This window comes from Anabrus simplex, chromosome 13 (assembly GCF_040414725.1).
Source record: "Anabrus simplex isolate iqAnaSimp1 chromosome 13, ASM4041472v1, whole genome shotgun sequence".
Classification (NCBI taxonomy): domain Eukaryota; kingdom Metazoa; phylum Arthropoda; class Insecta; order Orthoptera; family Tettigoniidae; genus Anabrus; species Anabrus simplex.
Window position 1 is genome coordinate 83479391 of NC_090277.1, and position 23626 is coordinate 83503016.

At 39.6% G+C, this 23626-nt stretch overlaps 1 protein-coding gene across 1 annotated transcript; it reads right to left on the minus strand.

Annotated features, from left to right (window-relative positions):
- Positions 1 to 718: 718 nt before the first annotated feature.
- LOC136884667 (odorant receptor 4-like) lies at positions 719 to 22485 on the minus strand. The gene is made up of 5 exons (XM_067156919.2): positions 22414 to 22485; positions 18016 to 18115; positions 7983 to 8087; positions 4925 to 5086; positions 719 to 903 (listed from the first exon to the last, which is right to left on the minus strand). The coding sequence occupies exons 1-5, from the start codon at positions 22461 to 22463 to the stop codon at positions 829 to 831; spliced, it is 492 nt and encodes a 163-aa protein (XP_067013020.2). The 5' UTR covers positions 22464 to 22485; the 3' UTR covers positions 719 to 828.
- Between the last annotated feature and the right edge of the window lie 1141 nt (positions 22486 to 23626).

Genomic DNA, 23626 nt, shown 5'->3' on the forward strand with positions numbered 1-23626 from the left:
TCTTACACTTCATGTTCTCTGCAACCGTCACACCACTGCCATTAAGCACGAAATCGACTCCACCTAGTTCGAAGGGTCAATGTTAGTGTGAGAACCGTTCAAAGAAGACTGGAAGAAGCCAATCTTCAGTCCAAAAGACCTGCTACAGGTCCGGAACTTGACTACGTTTCACAAGGGAACATCTTGGCTGGACAGAACAACAATGGGATCAAGTGTTGTTCACCGATGAGTCAAGATTTGGCCTCCTCCGATCACCTGATGGAAGAGAGGGAGTCTGGACTTGTTCAGTTGGTTTTAGAAGGAAGTGTAGGCAGTAAAAATGGTAGCGTTAGACCAAGGTATGAATGAATATGACAAGCAGATTAGAGCAGATGTAGGATGCAGTAGTTATTTTGAAATAAAAATGTTAGCACAGGATAGGGTGGCATGGAGAGCTGCATCAAACCAGTCTGTGGGCTGATGACTCAAACAACAACAGGTCAGGATGAGAAGAGGGAGCAACAGCCAAGGACACACGAAAGAACAAGAACAATTTCTACGAATCTATACGTCGCTGTTTGCAGATAAATAAGCTCTCTCCTGTACAGTTCCAGTTCTTACACATCCAATTGTACCCAGTTGACTTGCTCCCAGCAAAAACCCTACAGAATGTCATGTCTATTATTCTGGGATGTGAAAGCATCAGTCTAACAATAGTTCACCTTTGCTACTTTGTCCATTTTGAAAAATATTGCTAAGACAACGTAAAGCTAAATGGGCAACAAGATAAGGTCAAACACCTGTTATCCACAATTATTTCCTTTCCACTTCTTGTAATTCGTCTTCATTTCATATCTCCACATGTGGTTTTCCTTCGTGGATCTGATGGAGAAGAGTGTAGAACGAATACGATGTCCGCAGCACCTGCGTAGAAGAAAGAAAAGTGTTAATAATAATGTTAATGGTTTAACGTCTATTAAAACGCTACAGATTTTAGATACCAGAAAGTCAACTTTGTTTCTACACATAATTAGCATTAACCAGGGCTGTTTTAAGGTACTCCAAACCTGGTGGCCACTGAGAACACTGCACTTTAAAGGGCCATAATTCTCTCTTAGTTTTTAAAAATAGAGAAACCAAAGAATTTTCAGTGTCTGGATGAAATACTACCACTACTACTACTACTACTACTACTACTACTACTTCTTCATTTCTCATTTCAACTCTTCTGGGTCGGGTTGTATGAATAAAGGACCTCCACAATATTCTATCCCTCCACCACTCCATTCATTCCTCCTATATTTCTTCTACTTTTATTCCTCTCTACTCTAAATTCTTCTTCACCATACCCATCCACCTCTTTCTGCACCTTCCCCGTTGTCTTCTTCCCATTAATTTCTCCGTAAATACTCGCTTTGGAACTTAATCCTCTGCCATCTGCAAATTTTATGTTGAATCCCTTTTAGAGGAAAGGTGCGTTCATTGCACAACCTGCCCACCCCCCAGAAGTACGTTTACTTCTGTGACCTAATGAAATGCAACACGCACCATTCTCCATCGCCTGAGCCACCATTAGCTGACATATAATTGGATATGACATCATTCCTGCAATCAAGAGAAAGATATCCTGTTGCCAACCTGTTGCACAGAATAAAAGCACAAGAGAATATAACCTGTAAAGGAAACAATGTAGAAAAGTGCACTGCAGTCTCGATCTTGAGGTCTAACCTACAATTTTTTGTTGTTGTCATTAATAACCAATCCAGACCAATGGCTTTGTCACTACCCAGCATAATTAATTCAGCTTATCACCACTTTCCAGCATAGAATGAGCTGCTATCTCCCTAAGGAATGCTAGACCAGCTCTAACTTGGCAGCTTATGCCCTCCAGACTCCTTTGCTTGAGCCCAATCCAATGGTTTTGTCACTAGACAGACCTAACAACGTACAGCAATCACCTTGCCCCTAGTTCCTCAGTTGGTAGCCTTGTGCATTGTGCTGTCATGTCGGAGAAACAAGCAATTTTTATCTATCCTATCCGACCTCCATTGGCCAACTGTTGTTCCTTCCCGACCCCGACAGTATTAGATATCTTAATTCTAGGGAGTCTTTCATTTTAACACCTGTTGTGGCTCTTGTCTTTCTTTGGCCGATACCTTCATTTTTCAAAGTGTCGGATCCCTTCTTTTTTTTCTCTCTCTTATTAGTGTTATATAGAGGGTGGTTGCCAAGTTGTACTTCCTCTTAAAACAATAATCGCCACCACCTCTCAGTTTTAATTACTGTGTTAATGGGGTTATACCTTCTCATGCGGAACACTGCAGGTTCCAGGGTGTTAGTATAAGGAATGATCTTCATTGGAGTAATCACATAAATGAGGTTGCAAACAAAGGTTACAGATTTCTTTACATGATATATAGAATCACTGTGGCACTGCGGTAATGAAAAATAATAATCAAGACCTTTTTGCTAGCCTTTTAGTTCCTTTTTCAAATGAAAAGAAAAGAAAACAAAAACACCTCAACCAAAGATGGTATCAATAATTTTGATAGTTTCCATGTTCTATTATTTATAAGTTTCATATTCCGTATTGATTGGATTCAATGTAATAGACAAGAAAAATGTTCCACCGATCAATACATTTATTGTGAATGAATTATTGCACTAGTACCGGTTTCGACCTATCTTGGCCATCATCAGCTAGCACACAAATTTACAGTCATAGGACAAAATTACAAAAATGTTACGTAAGAGCATCCGGATGTCTAATGAAAAATGGAAGTAAGATATATTGCAGTATGTTGCGTTAAAATATCTCTGATTAAAAGTGGTGATGGTTAGAATAAACTAAAACCTATTGATTAAGCATGGACATGAGTACATAAACACACGTTGTAAACACGCGTCATAACAAACCGACGAATCACAAACCTAACCCTGCCCCTACCTTCACAATAGCCACTCCTCCATCCCCTCCACCAACATCCCTCCACACAGCTCACATGAGCCCCAGACGTACTCGTAGCAGAACACAACAAATCTCCAAACATATCGGTACACAACCTCCACAGCAACAACAGTAAGTACTTTTTTCATTTCACACATACATCCAGGCATTCCTTCATACATACGCCATACTCATATTAGCTTTTCTTTACAGATAACAACCATATAACGTGCATAGATGAGAGAAGTGTCACCACCAACTGCTCTAAAATTAAACCCTATCTTGCTGTATATATAAATCTTACCTGACTACATCAACAGTTGAATTGCACAGTACCCAATTTTCAAATTTTAATGACAAGAGTTCTTATAACATACCAATACAAAGTATATCAGCCATAGAACATTCTCGATATTCACCTATACAACTTGATCAACACAAGAACTACAAGAGGATTGAAGAATGAATGCAACGCAACATGAACTCAAATTTTAATAGACTTTTTAAAAATATACCACGTTTTAATGTGTTTAATGTGCTATATTTTTTAGTGTCTTATGATGTGGCATATATATTTTAATGTGTTTATGTACTCATGTCCATGCTTAATCAATAGGTTTTAGTTTATTCTAACCATCACCACTTTTAATCAGAGATATTTTAACGCAACATACTGCAATATATTTTACTTACATTTTTCATTAGACATCCGGATGCTCTTACGTAACATTTTTGTAATTTTGTCCTATGACTGTAAATTTGTGTGCTAGCTGATGATGGCCAAGATAGGTCGAAACCGGTACTAGTGCAATAATTCATTCACAATAAATGTATTGATCGGTGGAACATTTTTCTTGTCTATTACAGTTTCCATGTTCTACGCGCATGTAGTGAACATTCTAAAAATTGTGTTGCATCTATTGTTTCTCTTGGAAAATAAAGAATAGACATTTCATTTGTTTGTTTGTCCAACCCTTGTCACGTTTCTCTACAGGGTCGGATATGAGGAGAGATGAATCTGTCGTGGCAGGTTTTTATGACCAAGTGCTCGTCCTGACATCAACCACATCAGAGGAGTTAATGAGATGAATGATGTGATATATGATAGTAGGAAGGGAGAAGGTGAAACTCGGGGCCAGCACGTAGCCTACTCCTGTCGAATAGCACCAAGGGGTCTGCCCAAGGCTTAAAGTCACCATCCGACGGACGGATCACCATCAACAGCGTCATATGACCTCACTCCATATGAGCACTGTGGAGAGGTTTGGATTTTACTGCATGCTTTTGGCACGCAATCCAGTGATTAGAAATTGTATACCACCTTGCCAGCCAACATTCCGATGGGGAAATTTTTTTCGACCACGGTATCAGACCGTTTGGACTTCAATCATGAGACTTTTCGTTAAGCGAGACATTTAAAAAACCAACAGAAAGAATACAATGAAGCTGTGAAATGAAACAGTTTGACGAACTAAACTGAAGTACAAGTAGGTGCAATACAAATTCTGGAGGAGCATTAAATACAATACTTTCAGATAACCTTTTCCAAGTTTATTGTAACCATTCTTTGTATAATTATATTAATTGGAAATTATATTTCAGAAAGTACTGTTTCCTTGTAAAATGTTACAAGAATGCTCGAAGGAACGTCATCCTCTCACTGACTGTATCAGTTTCGAACTGGCAACACCCAGGAAATTGCCATGTCACGCCCTTGCCTGTGTTCATCTTCGTCTTATGCGTGTCTTCTTTTCCTGTCTTTATCTGGCTTTTTTCTTATCCTGCACTACTCACATCAAGATCTGTCAAGGTGGTTCCACGACGAGTATTGATGCTCACATCGACTTCACCCCACAGTAAGTACTCATTGATGTTGACCATTGTGTTCCAATCCCCCAATACCAAAGACTCTAGTTTTTTCAGTTCCTTATAGAAACTCTCACATCATTATCCAGTGATGTGAGCATGTAATGAATGTCGCTCACAATCACGACCTACCTTAGTAAAGAACTGAAGAGATACATCTGCGAAGGAAAGAGCCGTTAGCTTGGTCGGCTTTTGAGCTCTCATGATCATCATCTGAATGCTCTTCCTGAACTGGCTACTGCAGCTGCTGCTGTGCCAGCCACTGTCGTAAGCTGCTTGCTGCACCGACGAGCTCTGGAACATGCAAAGCACACTCTAAGGCAATCCATATCAAAATCTGAGTTGCCTTGGGAAATATTACACTGTGTATTATGGGTCTGTGATATGATAAATAGTCACCGACAGATTTGCGAAGTGTATGGTGCTAATGTCATGAGTTGAAGGCAAAGTGGGTAAGTGGATACAAGACTTCAAAGACAGACGTGACAACGTTCATAATGGGGCCTGCTCCGGTCGCCCATCTCTGATCACAGATGATTTGTTGGCTTCTGTTAAAACCAAGATTCATGAGGACAGGCGCTTCACAATAACAGCTCTCTCAAACGCCTTTCATGATGTGTCTAGATCAGTGCTTTACAAAATTGTTTCTGAAAACCTAAAATTTAGGAAACTGTGCTCCAGTTGGGTCCCTAAACTCCTAACGGAGGACCATAAAAACAAAAGATTTGAGTGTTCGATAACGTTTTTGACTCCTTATGCCGAAGAAGGTGAAGACATGTTGAGTCACATCGTAATGGGAGACAAAACATGGGTTTTGCATATCACACCCGAATCGAAGCAACAGACCATGGAATGGAGACACACACATTCACCTGTAAAGGTGAAAGACAAACAGACTCTTCCCAGCGCAGGATCAACTCTTGGTTATTGAAGCAGGCGGCAAGTCTCTATGAAGTATTCAAAACTTAGTTATAAGGTATGACAAGTGTTTAAACAAACTTGGCGGCTATGTTGAAAAGTAGAGTAAAATATGTAGCATCTGCAAATAAATGGTGCTGTTTGCAAATCGTCTTTCGTTGTGTACTTATTTTCAAACGGCCCTTACTTAATATTACCAGAATCTGCAAATAAATGGTGCTGTTTGCAAATCGTCTTTCATTGTGTACTTATTTCCAAACGGCCCTTACTTAAAAAACACGCCTTGTACGATTATTATTACATACATTTAGGAAGGCTCGGCTTGTGCCAGTAATATGACGGGCTGACTCGGCCTAAGCAAGGAGTCACTCTCTTGATTGTGAAACTATACAAATATTTACAACAGAAATTATTACAACATATATATACATATGCAATAAATGTGTATCTCCATGTTTTGGGAATCTGTCCTTCAATATTACCAGAACTGCGGCCTGGAAATTCGTACTGTTTGGTGTAACTCAGAGGTAAAGTTGTTCCTAGAAACTTTCTCACAATGTGGCAGGTGTTCAGGAGGGTGGCTTTCTGTAGTTCAACGTGGGTGTGATGATGCAGGTGACTGATTCTAGTATCCACAGGCATTTTATTTCTATTGCCAGCAATTTCTGTAAGGGATGCGGATCTTTTTGATTTATCAATTAGAATAATATATGGCCTATTACAATTAATGAAATTGAAATGGCAATAAGAAAGATGAAGAATGGAAAAACTGCTGGAATAGATGAAACTTCAGTGGAGATGATAAAGGCAGCTGGAGCTGTAGGCCTGCAGTGGACATATCGGGTTCTCAGGAATGTCTGGGAGAATAAGGAGTTCCCTGAGGATTGGCAATAAGCAATAATCATCCCAATTTTCAAGAAAGGCAATAAGAAAGTTTTGAAGAACTGCAGGGGAATTACTCTAATATCCCATGTTGCTAAGATAATGGAAAGGATACTGGAAAATAGAATAAGTTTGAGGGTTGAGAATCAGATACAGGAAAATCAGTTTGGTTTCAGAAGTGGAAGGATAACAATGGAAAAGCAATGGGAGTACGGGAATGATATGGTGATGACATTCAATGACATTGAAAAGGCATATGACAGTGTCCCCAAGACTACAGTTTGGGACAGTCTGGTACAAAAAGGAACTGGACAGTGATTAATAAAAATGATCATGGCAATGTACAAGGAATGTTGTAGTTGCATGCAAACACAAGTTGGTTCAAAATAACTAGTGAGCTGAGACAGGGAAGTGTTCTATCACCAATCCTGTTGACAACAGTAATGGATGACATCATGAGAACAGCAAAAAGCAGCATATGGAGGAAGAGAAATGAACATGTTATTATTTGCAGATGATATTGTGATTTGGGGAGAAAATGACAGGAAGGTTCAAGAACAGTTGAATGTGGTGAATGGGAAGATTGAAGAATATGGATTGAAAATAAGTGTAGAAAAGAGTAAAACTCTTGTTATGACTAGAGGGGAGAAAGAAGGGAAAGGTCAGATTAGACTTGAAGACAAGCCCCTGGAAGTAGTGGAAATGTTCAAATACCTGGGGAGTGAAATGGAGAATGCTCGACTGGATGCTGAGATTAGAAAGAGGATTCAAGCTGGAAGCTGTTTCTATCATAGTGTAAGAAACATGTTATGGGACAAAGATGTGCCAACGGAAGCAAAGGATACTATGGACAAGATGTATTACATACCCATAACAACTTACGGAGCAGAAACTTGGACAATAACAAAGAAGGATGAGAGTCGAATACAGGCAGCCGAAATGAAGTTTTTGAGAAGTATGATACAGAAGAGTAGAAGAGACAAAATAAGGAATGAGAAAATCCGGGAAGAAATTGGAGTGGAAAAAATGAATGATAGAATAGAGAAGAGCCGATTAAGATGGTTTGGGCACATAAAGCGAATGAGTGACGAAAGAATGCCAAAAAAAGGTGATGGAAATGCAAATGCAACGAAGGAGAGGCCATGGACGAACACGATTGAGATGGAAGGACATAGTCCAATGCAGTATTAGAGAAAGAAACCTGGACTGGGACACAGTGTTGGAGGAGGAGTGGTGGAAGGACCGAAGAAAGTGGAGAGGAACCATATTTGCCCCTACCGGCTACAGCTGCACATAGGGAAATGATGATGTTGCTGAGCGTGACATCGGTTATGACTTCTCAGTCCCATAGAAGCTTGTATGAAGAGTTTATAATTTTGCGTAAACTTACCTTCCAGATCAGATCAGTTCCATAGTGGCAGTAAATGAATGGCTGTCCCAGCTGACAGACCAGCAAGACCAGTGAAACCAAGAACTGAGGGCTGGTAACATCACTCTGAAAGACAATAAGAAGTTCAATCTCTGAATACAGTGAAATCTCTATAAAATACTGATACACTGATAATCACCTCTACAATGATATTCTCGCCCTAGCATTAATTCCAGTTAATTCAATATCAAATTAATCTCAGTTTAATGATATTCTCGATAACAATAAATTTCTCTGTTATGACTGCTTTTTCACATCCCGCTGATGTGCATTCCTCCCATACTACGATAATACGAACTATGAAAGAGTCAGAAAAACCTATCACCATCATTTGAAGAGCAGAAATCTGAATGAACCATCGTTATTTTTCCAGCAGGCAATATTATCTTTGCCACTGATGCTTTCACGGCCCGTACTTATAGACATGACATAGGTTTTTGGGCTTATGCTGTGTCAAGAAAATAAGGTGAAATTCTTTACGTTTCACAGAGAACTTTGCTCTGCGTCTTCAGAAGAAAATGTCAACTGTCCACGAGAAAGGCTTCTCAGACAATGTGGTTTGAATTTAGACGTTATAACTGAAGTGCAGGTAGCAGGTAGGGACCCTCTTCGGAGGCAGCCCTACCCAGGGAGTGGCGCCCCTGCCTATGTGAGTCCCAGAGCACACTGACCCGGTGTGTAACATCTGGTATGGGTCCCAGCTCAGGGTTACGAGTGAAGACCTCAACAGCATCTACGGTGGAGAAGGTGGACTTTGGTATGGTGGAGATGGCGGAAGGGGCAAACCCGTAGTGTCTGTATTCCAGAGGAGCAGCTACAAAAGGCATCTGTCTCCATCTTAGGGGCGGCCTAATTTTGAACCTGGCAGTAGGTATAAAATGCCTTTGGGTGTGGTGAGCCCATCGTAACAATAGCCTATATGGACAAAGCAGATATGGTGTCTCGGAAAAGGTTAGGCCGTCCCCTGCTAAAAGTGACGCGCAGCTCTTCAGGTGCTGGGAGAATTGTGAGAAATGGGCAACCAGCAACAAACTACCTATATCAAGATTGTGACAGTAAATGTCCTGACACTGACGGGAAAGACAGAAGAACTGGTTGACTTCATGATAGAAAACGATTTAGCCATACTTGGACTGTATGAGACCAAGAAGAGGGGTATGGGGGAGATTTCTCTGAGAGAAGGGTACACCGGAGGACCTGAGGCAAAAAGTAGAGTGGCCATTATACTTAGGAAATAAATCCAAGAATATGTGGAATATACAAAATGCGTCAGTGATAGGATGATGGTGATGAGACTCCAGTTTGAAAATGGCATGAAAGATCTATTTCAGTTGTATGCCCCACTATCAGGTTCCATAGATGAACATCTAGAGGACTTCTTAGAGGAAGTGGAGAGACAGATAGAAGATAAGGAAGTGTTATTGATGGGAGATCTAAATGCACAAGTTGGAATGGAAAGACAACAAAAGGAAGGTGTTGTAGGGCCCTTTGGATATGGAAATGTAAATCCAGAAGGCGAGTTGTTGGTGGATTTTCACATGATGAACCAAATGACTGTTGGAAACACCTGGTTTAGGAAGAAGAACAGTCAGAAGATTACAAGGTATGGTTGAGGAGACAGACGAACAAAGACCATGATTAATTATATAATCACAGAGAAAGAACACCGGAAGAACCTTTTAGATGTTACAGCCATGCCTGAAGAAGCCTTTGGTAGAAATCATAGAGTTGTGATAGGAAAATTGAAAGTGGGAAAGATCGAAAAACCCCCATTAAGAAGAGAGTAAAGAATTAAAGTATGAAAGTTGAAGGAGAAAAGCATACAAGAAGAATTTCAAAGGGAAATAATACCCTTGGTACCCAGGATGGAGGTGGGGAATGTTGAAAATGAATGGAAAAGATTTAAGGAAGCACTGGTTGGATGTGCAGAAAAGGTATGTGCTAGAACATCAGGAAATGTGAAAGACAAAGAGACACACTGCTGGCATGTAGGGTAAAGATTAAAGTGACGTAAAAGAAAATGGCCTGAAAAGCATGAAAAACATCTAACACTGAGGAAAGTAGAAGTAAGTATGTGGAGGCAAAGAAGTTGGCCAAGAAAGTAGTGGAGGAAGAAAAGAGGAAGTGCTGGGCCTTATTCACACAGAAATTGAGAGATGACATGCAGGGCAGCAAGAAATTACTGTATGGTATCTTAAGAAACAAAAAGAGAGATCAAGTAAACACCAGATTTGTAAAGGATGAGTGGCATAATATTAACAAAGCCAGAAGAAATAAGAAATAGATGGAGAGAGTATTTTCAGAAGTTGCTGAACATAAGAACTGATGGCAGTCATTCAATGGATGACGAGGAAAGGCAATTAGTTGATGAAGAAATGGATAAAGAAATTACAATGAATGAAATTGAAATGGCAATAAGAAGGATAAAGAATGGAAAAACTGTTGGAGTAGATGAAATTTCAGTGGAGATGATTAAGGCACCTGGAGCTGTAGGACTGTAGTGGACATATCGAGTTCTCAGGAATGTCTGGGAGAATAGGGAGGTCCCTGAGGATTGGCAAAAAGGAATAATCATCCCAATTTTCAAGAAAGGCAATAAGAAAGTTTTGAAGAACTACAGGGGAATTATTCTAATATTCCATGTTAAGATAATGGAGAGGATACTGGAAAGTAGAGTAAGGTTGAGGGTTGAGAATCAGGTACAGGAAAATCAGTTTGGTTTCAGAAGTGGAAGGTCAACAATAGAGCCCATTTTCATTATGAGGCAGCTAATGGAAAAGCAATGGGAGTACGGCAATGATATGGTGATGACATTCATTGACGTAGAAAAGGCATATGACAGTGTCCCCAGGACCACAGTTTGGGACAGTCTGGTGCAAAAAGGAATTGGAAAGGGATTGATAAAAATGATCATGGCAATGTACAAGGAATGTTGTAGTTGCATGCAAACACAAGTGGGAAGGACAAGTTGGTTCAAAATAACTAGTGGGCTGAGACAGGGAAGTGTTCTATCACCAATCTTGTTTACAATAGTAATGGATGACATCATGAGAATAGCAAAAGTATCATATGGAGGAAGAGAAATGAACATGTTGTTATTTGCAGATGATATTGTGATTTGGGGAGAAGATGACAGGAAGGTTCAAAAACAGTTGGATGTGGTGAATGGGAAGATCGAAGAATCTGGATTGAAAATAAGTGTAGAAAAGAGTAAAACTCTTGTTACGACTAAAAGGGAGAAAGAAGCGAAAGGTCAGATTAGACTTGAAGACAAGCCCCTGGAAGTAGTGGAAACATTTAAATACCTGGTGAGTGAATTAATGGAGAATGCTCAACTGGATGCTGAGATTAGTAAGAGGATTCAAGCTGGAAGTTGTTTCTATCATAGGGTAAGAAACATGTTATGGGACAAAGATGTGCCAATGCAAGCATAGGAAATGTGTACAAGATGTATTACATACCCATAACAACTTACAGAACAGAAACTTGGATAATGACAAAGAAGGATGAGAGTCGAATACAGGCAACTGAAATGAAGTTCTTGAGGAGTATGATACAGAACAGTAGAAGAGACAAAATAAGGAATGAGAAAATCCGGGAAGAAATTGGAGTGGAAAAAATGAATGATAGAATAGAGAAGAGCCGATTAAGATGGTTTGTGCACATAAAGCGAATGAGTGACGAAAGAATGCCAGAAAAGGTGATGGAAATGCAAATGCAAGGAAGGAGAGGCCGTGGATGACCACGACTGAGATGGAAGGACACAGTGCTGGAGGAGGAGTGGTGGAAGGACCGAAGAAAGTGGAGAGGAACCATATTTGTCCCTACCTGGCTACAGCTGGATAAAGGGAAATGATGATGATGATGATGATGATGATGATGATGATGATGATGATGATGATGATGATGATGAACTGAAGTGGAAGAGGTACGTTCATTCATCACCAGATGGCTCCTTGGATACGGTACAGAGCTAGCGTTCGAAGCGGAAGCTGACGGAACCCTCAGAATCAGTCTGAGAAGGTCACATAGCATAACAGGTGTACGCACATATGAAAGTATGAGATTGACACAAGCCTGGAATGAAACATCTGGCGATGAGGAACGTACGAATTTGGAAAACACCGAAGCGAAATAACAATAGTGAAGGGACAGGGAAGGGAACTACCTATGTAAATCCTTAATGGCTGGCAACCACGTATTATTTAATTGGTAGCCAGTGTCCCTGTTGAAATTGTTAGGATTTATACGTATTTCCACAGCTTCCCGTATAATCCTGGACCTGTAGTGTCTAGTGTGGGTAAGAGCTCGAGCATCTTGGAACATAACATCATGACCCGACGACAGAGCGTGCTCAGCTATTGCTGATTTGTCTGGCTGGTTGAGACAAGTATTTCGTTCATGTTCTTTGATACGAGTACCAATGGACCGGCACTTTTGGCCAATGTATACGTTACCGCAAGTATAGGGAATTTCGTATACCCCAGGATGTAAAAGTGGGAACAATTTGTCCTTGGTTTTACCCAGACTGTGAGCAATTTTAGTGATAGTGCCAAGCACGGTTGCCAATTTGATCTGTGGTGTTGTAAATGTAAGGCAGGTAGACAGTTCCCTTCACTTCATCCTTTTGTGAGCTTTGCTTGGTCGAATCTCTGGGATGCAGGGCTCTATGAATCTGCAAGTTGCTGTAACCATTAGCCTTGAACGTGACTTTGAGTGTGTCCATCTCCACCTGAATATTTGATGGCTCATGAATTTGTCTTGTCCTCTTGTTGAGTGTCCTGAGAATGCCTTGTTTTTGTGCTGGATGGTGGTGAGAATCTGCATGAAGATAGTGATTTGTGTGGGTAGGCTTACGATAGATGGTATGTCCTAAGGAGCCGTCCGGTTTCTTTCTTACTAGAACATCCAAGAAAGGAAGGTATACATCCGACTCCATGTCCATAGTGAATTTAATTGAAGGATGTTGCTGATTTAGGTGGTTTAGAAATAGATGAAGTTTCTCAGAACCATCTGGTGACGAATGAACATACATCTTCCACTTCTATTATAATGTCTAAATTCAAACCTCATTGTTTGAGAAGCCTTTCTCATAGACAGTCGAGATTTTCTTCTGAACGCGCAGAGCAAAGTTCTGTGCGAAACGTAAAGATTTTCACGTTATTTTCTTGACACGGCATAAGCCCAAAAGCCTATATCATGTTTATAGTATTATCTTTGTGTGTTTCCCTGTCTGTAAATCCCCCTGTGGGTGGGGGCAGTAGAATAACATCTACGGTATCCCCTGCCTGATGTAAGAGGCAACTAAAATGTGCTCCAGGATTCTGAACTTTGGAACATGGGTTGGTGACCATGGGGTCCTTAGCTGAGTCCTAGCATTGTTCCCACTTACTTGTGCCAGGCTCCTCACTTTCACATATCCTATTCAACCTCCCTTTATGTCGAATCCATTCCAGTTTTTTCACTCTGATTAGTGTTATATAGAGGATGGTTGCGTAGTTGTACTTCCTCCTAAAACAATAATCACCACTTTACAAAGGAAAAATTAAAGGTATCCTCCTAATTCAATACAAAATATAATTCCATCATTAGATGGAGCAATAAAATTCAAACATGTTTCGATTCGTTTGAGCCATCTTCAGTTAAATAAGGGGGGATTGAAGTAATCTACAGAATACAAGGTAAAAATGTGCTAAAAACATAATGAAGGAACAAAAGAAACAAAAGGGACATGACGGAAATAAATATGATATTTACATCACTAGATGGAGCATTAAATGACTAGCTGAGATAAATTCAGTGATGATGGTCAGGTGCCCACTTCAGTTGTACTTGCCGATGTCGTCGTGTTAACATTGGCACACGCATGAGTCGTTGGCTGCGGAGGTTCATCCTTAGGAGTGTTCATAAATGACTGCGAGTCATTTATTGCTCCATCTAGTGATGTAAATATTGTACCGTATATTGTTATTTTTTTATTTCTGCCTTGTCTCTTTTGTTCCTTCATTATGTTTTTAGCACATTTTTAGCTTGTATTATATAGATTACTTTAACCCCCCCCCCCCCTTATTTCACTATAGATTGCTCAAACAAGTCAAAACGTTTGAATTTTATTGCTCCATCTAATGATGGAATTATGTTTTGTATTGAATTAGGAGGATACATTTCATTTTTCCTTTGTAAAGTGAAAACCGTCAATATGGAATGATTCTAATATCTTATAATAAAACAATAATCACCACCACCACCACCGCCTGTCTGTAAAGAATATGAAACAGACTATAATTTCCAATGTTTATAGCAACAACAACAATATAATACTGTGGATATTGTAGTTCTGTGCTAATGTGAAAAGCAAGTTTGATTAAACAGATCAAAATGAGTTACCAGAGTAAATCGTTAGGCTTCAGATGTGGACCTAAAAATTGCCCAAATGTGCTCTTAAAAATAGCTACATATGACTCAAAAAATTGAAAGTATGACCAAACTTGTGTAGCTCTAAGGAATGATTTTTGCATCTAATTCTTTTTTATTGAACATGTGTTGTTTGAGTCATCAATCTATAGACTGGTTTGATGCAGCTCTCCATGCCATCCTGTCCTGTGCTACTATAACTGCTACATCCTACATCTGCTTGTCATATTCATACCTTAGTCTACCCCTACCGTTTTTACCGCCTACATTTTCCTCAAAAACTTATGGAACAAGTCCTGGATGTCTTAAGATGTGTCTTATCATTCTATCTCTTCTTCTCGTCAAATTCCACCAAATTGTTCTCCTCACACCAATTCCATTCAGTATCTCTTCATTTGTGGTTCGATCTATCCATCTCACCTTCAGCATATCCACCCCCATAGCGTAAGGGTTAGTGTTACGAGGCATGTTTTTTTAAGTAAGGGTCGGTTATAATAACTCCACAATGAAAGAAGTTTTTCAAACACCACATTATTTTCAGATTCTACACACTTTACTCTATTTTTTAACATAGCCGCCAAGTTTGTTTAAACTCTTATCATACCTTACAACTAAATTTTGAATACCCTCTTCATAGAAACTTGCTGCCTGCTCCGATAACCAAGAGGTCTTGATCTTGCGCTGGGACAGAGTCTGTTTGGCCTTCACCTTTACATTTGAATATGTGTGTGTGTGTGTCTCTCTCTCTCTCTCTCTCTCTCTCATGCCATTACAATCTGACTCAACATGTCATCACCTTCTTCGGCATAAGGAGTCAAACATGTCATCGAACACTCAAATCTGTACATAAACAAAACATTTGCCTGTAAACGCAAAGATCAAGATCTCTTTGGTTATCAGAGCAGGCGGCAAGTGTCTATGAAGAGGGTACAAAACTTACTTGTACAGTATAATAAGTGTTTAAAACGAACATGGTGGCTATGTTGAAAAATAAAGTAAAGTATGTAGAACCTGCAAATAAATGTGGTGTTTGAAAATTGTCTTTCATTGTATAGTTATTTTCAAATGGCCCTTACTTAAAATACACGCCTCATTTTAGCTGCCATCCTCGGCGGCCCGGGTTCGATTCCCGGTACTGCCAGAAATTTAAGAAAGGCAGGAGGGCTGGTATGTGGTTGAAATGGTACACGCAGCTCACCTGCATTGGGGGTGTGCCTGAAAAGAGCTGCACCACCTCGGGATGAGGAGACGAGTTTACCATTTTACCTTCAGCATTTTTCTGTAACACCACATTTTGAAACCACCGACGCTGAAGGGAGATACGTGCCAAATGTTGTTGTTGGTGCTCTAAGGAGAGACCGAGTAGGAGATAAATTTCTCATTTCCTGTGAAGCCTTGGACAGAACTAACCAACCACTTGACAATTGCTGTCACCTTCAATAATGCAATGAATCTGTTGTGGCCTGAAGGAGTGAAGAGAGGAAATAATCCACTTCTAGTCACTGATGCAGCTCTTTATACTGTACGGTGAAAGCTCGCAAAGATCTGCAGCTTCTCTCCCCTAAAATGATACATGTAACATGCATTTCACATGCACTAAGGTAGAGTTGCAAAAGAAATTTGTGAAAATCATCCTGATGTGGATAAGTTAATTTCGGCAGTGAAAAAAAAGAATCTTCATCAAAGCTCCATTACTAGTGCAGAAATTCAAGGAAATGGGTTCCTTCTGTGTCACTGCCTCCCCAACCCATCCTCACACAATGGGGAACATGGAGTATTTGTGTGCGAGTGTGGAGATAATCATTTCAGTATAGATGTCACTATTCTGTTCTGTAAGCTGTGCGAAATTAAAATAGAAGTTAAAAAGCGGTTTAATGTTGAATAACGTGACTGTCTATGACAAGCCAAACTTCAGATTTTCACAAGATTTAGGTACAATGATTATGTCTGCTGATATACCGCTGGACAAAGTTAATAATCAGCACTTCAGCAATTTTTTGAAGAAATACACTAATCAGAATATTCCGAATGCAGCAGCACTTTGCAAGAACTATGTGACTACCTGTTATTAAGATGTTTTAAATAGAATACGATTCTGCATCACTGATAATGCCAGAGACTACTACTGTACAAATCACAATGCCATTGAAGATGTTGTTAATGCATTGAACGAAGGCAAAGCTTCCTCCATCAAAACTGCCAAGATGCTGTTTTCAAGTACCACACTAACCAGAGAACTTGCTTATATCAAGTCAAATTTCAGCATAATATCAACAACAATCATACAATCAGAAGAATCTGCTGTTCAATTCTGTGATGCTTCAACTGGTGAAAAATGTTGAAAGTGAATTAGAGGCTGGACATGGTGAAGTCAGTGAATGTGTTAAATGTAAAACTACAGTGTATGCTGGGTTGGAATGAAGGATACTCTACTCTATCCAAGATTAGCGACATTCTGAGTGACAAGCCGGTAACATCCCATGAAGGTGAGCCTCTAATGATTTGACTTATTTCAAATATGCCCCAATAATATCCTGTGATGTTGAACGTTCTTTTTCCCGTTACAAGTCGATGTTACATGAAAATACAGGATTGTTCCTATTTGAAAACTTTAAAATGTATGTCATCTACTATTGTAATTCTTTCAGATCGCCCATGAAAATGTGACATTTATTTCATTCTGTGAAGAGTCGAGAGTTACCTCTGGATTGAGTAATTAAATAAATTCAAAATATAATAATATAAAAATTAATATTATTACTTAGTTATTATTACTGAATGTGCTAGATTTAAAAAGTTAATTTTCAATATAATTTTAATTTAAATGGTGGCAAGATTTTGAAGATTTCAAAAATATGATCAAATATTTTAAAGTCATATTTATTGTTATATTTTCATACTTTCTTCGGTCATAAATGCTTGCATATTTCTAAACATTTTAGGTCATAAATATCCCGGCCCTATGTCATACCATTTATATATATAAAAAACATAAAGGTCCAATAATCTTGCCCTGCGGGACCCCCTCTTGATCATTACACTTCACCTACTCTAATTCTCTGAGTTCTGTTTTCTTGTGACTGGATAAAAGGATATTGAATATTTAGTTGTTAACAGTGCTAATATTATCTTACAATGTTATAACAACTCGCTGAAAAATTTTCTTTTACGTAACCTAAGTTTCCCTGAAGATGTTGTTAATGCATTGAACGAAGGCAAAGCTTCCTCCATCAAAACTGCCAAGATGCTGTTTTCAAGTACCACACTGACCAGAGAACTTGCTTATATCAAGTCAAATTTCAGCATAATATCAACAACAATCATACAATTAGAAGAAACTGGTGTTCAACTCTGTGATGCTTCAACTGGTGAAAAATGTTGAAAGTGAATTAGAGGCTGGACATGGTGAAGTCGGTGAATGTGTTAAATGTAAAACTACAGTAAAACTACTATGGTTTCCCATTTTTACTTGCAGGCAAATACCTGAACAGTTCCTATTCATGGGCCAGAGCTGACTTATTCTATCTCTTCACCCTATTTCATTCACTATCATTCACTTCATCTTGATTAGGTTACTTACCACCATAGCCTGGAATATGAGACAGCATAGCAGGATGCAAATGACGAAAAATTCTGTAAACAGGATGTGGCTCAAAAACTGGCATACCTCATCACTGAACCTGTAAAGAGATATGTTTCATTGATGGTCTGACAGCTATTATTAATCATAATATAGTAAACCTCTGTTAAGCAACATAAGGGGGACTTTAAATAATTTCGGACAATCAAAATAAGCAAGATAAGTAAAATGGTAATTTTTTGGCATCAGAAAATAGGAAATGACAGTTAACATTGAACTAATTCTTTTGAATGACTGTAATTAAATTTAAATTATTGTACTACTTTGCAGAAACCGAGCAGAGCAGCAAAGCTCTGCATTCGGGAGACTCGGAGACTTGAGCCCCACCATTGAGTGTCCTGAGAGTGGTTTTCTATGGTTTCCCATTTCTACTTGCAAGCAAATGCCTGGACAGTTCCAATTCATGGACCAGAGCTGACTTCTTCTACCTCTTCACCCTATTTCATTCACTATCATTCATTTCATCTTGATTAGCTCCTCAACTGAGGCTGGCATCGGTAATCCCAAGTGGCCGAATAAACATGCCATATGAATTCATCTCACCTCATCCCCATTTGGCTCCACGAATAAATGGTTACCATGCTGGCATTTGGTCCAGAATTTATGGCCTTACAAAGAAGTTCAAATTAAATCAAATCACTTTATTTGCAAATGAGGTGTCTATCTTGGTGGCAAATCATACACAAAAATATGTTATTATCAAGCACTAAATTTTAAATTGAAAAGAAAAGAAGCCATTTTCCTAAAATATAGTAACTTATTTTACAATTTACACTAACAATTTTTCTATTATAATAATTTTGTGTGGCAATTTCTAGCCGAGTGCAGCCCTTGTAAGGCAGACCCTACTGCGTTTTATTGTGGTGGAGGATAGTATTATGTGTGGTGTGTGAGTTGCAGGGATGTTGGGAACAGCACATACACCCAGCCTCCGACCCGGTCGGGAATCGAACCCGGGACCCTCTGAACCGAAGGCCAGTACACTGACCATTCAGCCAACGAGTCGGACAATTTTTCTATTAAACATTCAGCTCATCCTTAATAAATTTATATTATTTACAAAATTCTACTAATATCTTCTGTACTTACACACATAATCAACTCATTTACAGTATGTGGAATCACTTCAAATAATACTATACAATTGCTATAAGATTTGAATTTACATTGAATTTTTTCCTTTTTTTAACCCATTTTGGTACTTAACATGCATAACGACCTGCTGCGTCTTAACAAGTGTCCCTTATGCCACCTCTTTTTCAGAGTTCTTGAAGGGCCTTCACAGCTACCATAGCGGTCTCAAGACCCTAAGTCCCCACTGTACTTCACCCCTACAGGCAGTCCCTTACTTCAGTATCAATTAACCTAAATCCAGTATTTATCGAAATATTATTCGCATCATCACTAGGAAGTTCACAAAATAATCCCGTGACAGCTTTTGCCTAGAAGCATTTGGAGCAGACTAATAGCCCATGCCTTTGGTTACCATACATAATCTCTACGACAACATATTCTTGTCCTCTGGATAGTATGTTATGTATTCATGACCTGTTTATCTTCCTAAATACTCTTGATGATCTACCCGCTGTTGTAAATCATCATCATTTTCATTCCCTCTTGTCCAGCTTCTGCCAGGTCGGGGTGTTGATTGCACTTCTCCACCGTTACCTTTCCTTCCACCACTGCTGTTTCTACCGCTTTTCCCACACTTGTGGGGTTGTGGGTACGAACAGTGTCGCACATGTGGATTTGGCCCTGTTTTACGGCCGGATGCCCTCCTGACGCCAACCCTATATGGAGGGATGTAATCACTATTGTGTGTTTCTGTGGTGGTTGGTAGTTTTGTGTAAATATAAAGAGGAAAGTGTTAGGACAAACACAAACACCCAGTCCCCAGGCCAAAAGAATTAATCAGAGGTGATTAAAATCCCCAACCCAGCCGGGAATCGAACCCGTGACCCTCTGAACCGAAGGCCTCAACTCTGACCATTCAGCCAATGAGTCAGGCACCTCTCCTTCCACCACTCCTCTTCAGTAATTGTATTTGATTCCAGTCTCCTTTTTTTTTTCTACTCTTCTTGAGCAGAGTCTATCCATCTTTCTCTTGCCATCCCTCTTTCCCTCTGTCTTAGTCTCCAACACTTGTCTTGGTATCCTTCTCTCCTCTATCCTCATTCTCCATTGTATCACTCAGGTTTTTCTACCCCCATCTCTTTCCTGACATCAATATTTCTTACACTGTCTCTCCTTGTCGTCCCTACCATACTCCTCAGGAACATCTCACTGGCCAGAAATTTACTTTCATTTCTTGCTGTCAAAATCCAAGTCTCTGATGCATACGTTAATATAGGGGTATAGTACATCTTGTACATTATCTCTTTACATTTCATAGCTTCTCTGTTCCACACCTGGTAAAAAATATTTCCCACTTGTATCCTTCTGCTGATCTCCTTATCCAACCTTGAATCTTGCATTATTTGGTTTCCCACATATTTGAAGTATTCAACAACCTCAAGGTTTTGTCCCCTGATACTAACGATTCCTTTTCCTTCGCTTTCTCCTCTTGTCACCATTGTTTTGCTCTTCTCCACACTGATGTCATCTGCAAACAACAATATTTTGATATCCCCTCCATATCTTGCCTTTGTTTCCTTTAGAATTTTATCCATAAGCATTGTAAACATAAGTGGAGACAATACAATTCCCTGTCTTAGTCCAATTTGGTTTCTAAACCAATCTGTTCTCCCCACTGGAGTCTGGACACAACTGGAAAAATTCTTATACATAGCTTTCACTAGCTGCCATGATTGCCTTCCATATCCTTTTCTTTCCAGGGTTTCCACACACCTTGTCTCTATTAACACTATCATATGCCTTCTCTAGATCAACAAAACTCTCTATATGAAGTAAATTCATTGTAAAACTTAGTAAAATACTGCATTTTCCCAAACTCAGCACTATTATAAAACACTTTGTGCAAAATTAGAGGAACGCAAAGTGGAATACAATATAAGGACACCTAGTGTGTGCCCTTACTGTTAAAAGAAATGTGGCTCTCCCCACTGCCTAGCGTATCTAATTGTTTTTTTGGCAGTGGTGTATGCTGGGATCAAGACATATGCTACCACTGGACTTAGGTTACCCCTTTTCGATTGTTGGTTCAGTGAATGTCAAGCCTTAAGCGTTTTGAGCTACAGCCAACAGCCAACGGAGAAGCCTGCTGTGTTGCCAAGGCCGCTTCATAAGCTACTGCCCTGGCCTCTGCCACTGCCAATACTCAACACCTGATCAGTGGAGATGAAAGCCTAAGGTTTAGCAAATTAAAGTCCAGCTTCATGGCTAAATGGATAGAATGCTTGCCATTGGTCCGATGGCCCCAGTTCAGTTCTCAGAATCAACCCTTTCATACTCATACTATTAATTTTCCTGGCTTGGGGATTGGGTGTTTAGGACGTCTTTGCCATTCATTTCATCCTCATTAGATCACCAACAAGCCTGTACAGATGCCTTGCATTATTTTTTTTTTTAAACAGCATTACCAGCGGTCGTACTCATAGTTCACTGACTTATTAGCTTCTTTGAGAGATCAGTGGTGGTATCTGACCCATGATCAAGGGTTCTATTCCTAGGATTTCATTTTAGCAGATCTACCTATAAAAAGAAAACTATATTACTCCTATAACAGCAGCCCTGCAGCGTCTTCCTACAAGGATGTAGAAGTAAACGGGAATGAAATATCAGCACTGTGTTATCTATATAATTAAGTCAGAAGTATGAGGTGAGGAAGTACATACGATGAGGAACGCATGGTTGTTCATTAGCAGTGGCGATCTGATGGAGCGAAGCCTAGCTCGCCTACCCCCACCGGTCCCCGCACTTCTCGGACATACAGCAGCGAGCCGCATGAGGTGGGTCAAGGGGAGAGGGACGCAGAACCTAGACTGCAATATCAGTCTCCGATACCTTGCTCTCAGAAATATGTGCAACTTATTTCTCACTGCTCTCAAGTTTTGTAAATGGAACAATGTGTCACATGCTTACATTATAATGTGCTTTAGATTTCCATCATTCTCATTTGAGGTTTGGGCTTCACCAATAGCCTTGGTAGCTCTTGGTATATGCCACTGTTTTTTTTTTTTTTTTTTTTTTTTTTTTTTTTTTTTTTTTTTTTTTTTTGGTACTTCCCAGCAAGATATCACTACAAAATTTTGGAATTTTATTCTATGGGCAGTAACACTTCAAATAAAAAATAAAATAAAAATGCATTTATTATCATTTTTCATTGACATATCCACTTAAGGCTTGACATCTACCATAGATATGAATAAAATTTATTACCTCAATACTTTTTGGTGGTAGGAAATAACCTCAGACATACAGGCCTCCATTTTCTTGGCCACCAGGGTGTCGAACGAGACCTTATCTGTCATCAGTGACATGTCCGCTCTCTCCATGGCTGCTGTTCTGACATTCCTGACAGCGGATGACACAGCCTCAAAGTGTGTTGCGGCTATTATTATGAGAGAGAAGTAGAAGGTGTTTGTGGCACACACTATGAGACACACTACCAATGCTGAGATTGCCTGGAGACAGTACACCACCTCGTAGTAGGGCGACACCGACACATCAAGAGGATACCAACCTGAGAAGAAAATAAATAAGAGTCAATGTCAATATTTGTATGTCGAGCCTCTCAAATATTATGCCCATGTATTCTCAAAGATTTCTTCTACTCTATAGTTAACATGTTCCTGGTCTAGAAAGCCAAAAATAATGGTCGAGAGGATCCATTGTGCTAACCACATGACACCTCATAATCTGCAGGCCTTTGCGCTGAGCAGTGGTCGCTTGGTACGCCATGGCCCTTCAGGGCTGTTGCGGAATGGTGTAGCTATTAATAAATGCCTGGTGGTCTGATCGCAGCCCCATGGCAGCTAATATGTTAAAACCCTTCAGACTGGCAACTCAACTTACACACAAATTAGACTGACAAACTTACAGAGGACATGAAAAAACCCAAAAGAATGTTAATGCCATTTTTCCTTGTGAGACTTGCTTAGTGAGGATAAAGCTATTATAAACTATAGTATCTGTTTGGTCCACCTTGTCAATACATCTTTTATAACTGAAAATGATTTATTCATTCATCTTTCATGAACATAGTACATTCCTTCATCAGTGAAGTCCAGTCCAAGAATAAAAACAGTATAACACTATCTTCTGTGTAGCCCAAAATTTAAAGAATCCTCTTACCCGTAGGCTCCAGGTTTGAATCCCGGCCAAGCCAAGGACTTTTACTTGGACCTGAGGGCTGGTTCGAGGTCCACTCAGCCTACGTGACTAGAATTGAGGAGCTATCTGACAGTGAGATCAAACCAAATCAATCAATGAATACTGATCTGCATTTAGGGCAGTCACCCAGGTGGCAGATTCCCTAACTGTTGCTTTCCTAGCCTTTTCCTAAATGATTTAAAAGAAATTGGAAATTTATTGAACACCTCCCTTGGTAAGCTATTCCAATCCCTAACTCCCCTTCCCATAAATGAATATT

Bases quoted from the DNA above. Each gene is read 5' to 3' on its own strand.
- LOC136884667 (XM_067156919.2), bottom strand. From the start codon at position 22,463: ATGGAGGCCTGTATGTCTGAGGTTATTTCCTACCACCAAAAAGTATTG. The intron at 18,116-22,413 runs GTAATAAATTTT...ATCTCTTTACAG, and splicing joins TACCACCAAAAAGTATTGAG to GTTCAGTGATGAGGTATGCC. The intron at 8,088-18,015 runs GTAAGTAACCTA...ATTGTCTTTCAG, and splicing joins TCATATTCCAGGCTATGGTG to AGTGATGTTACCAGCCCTCA.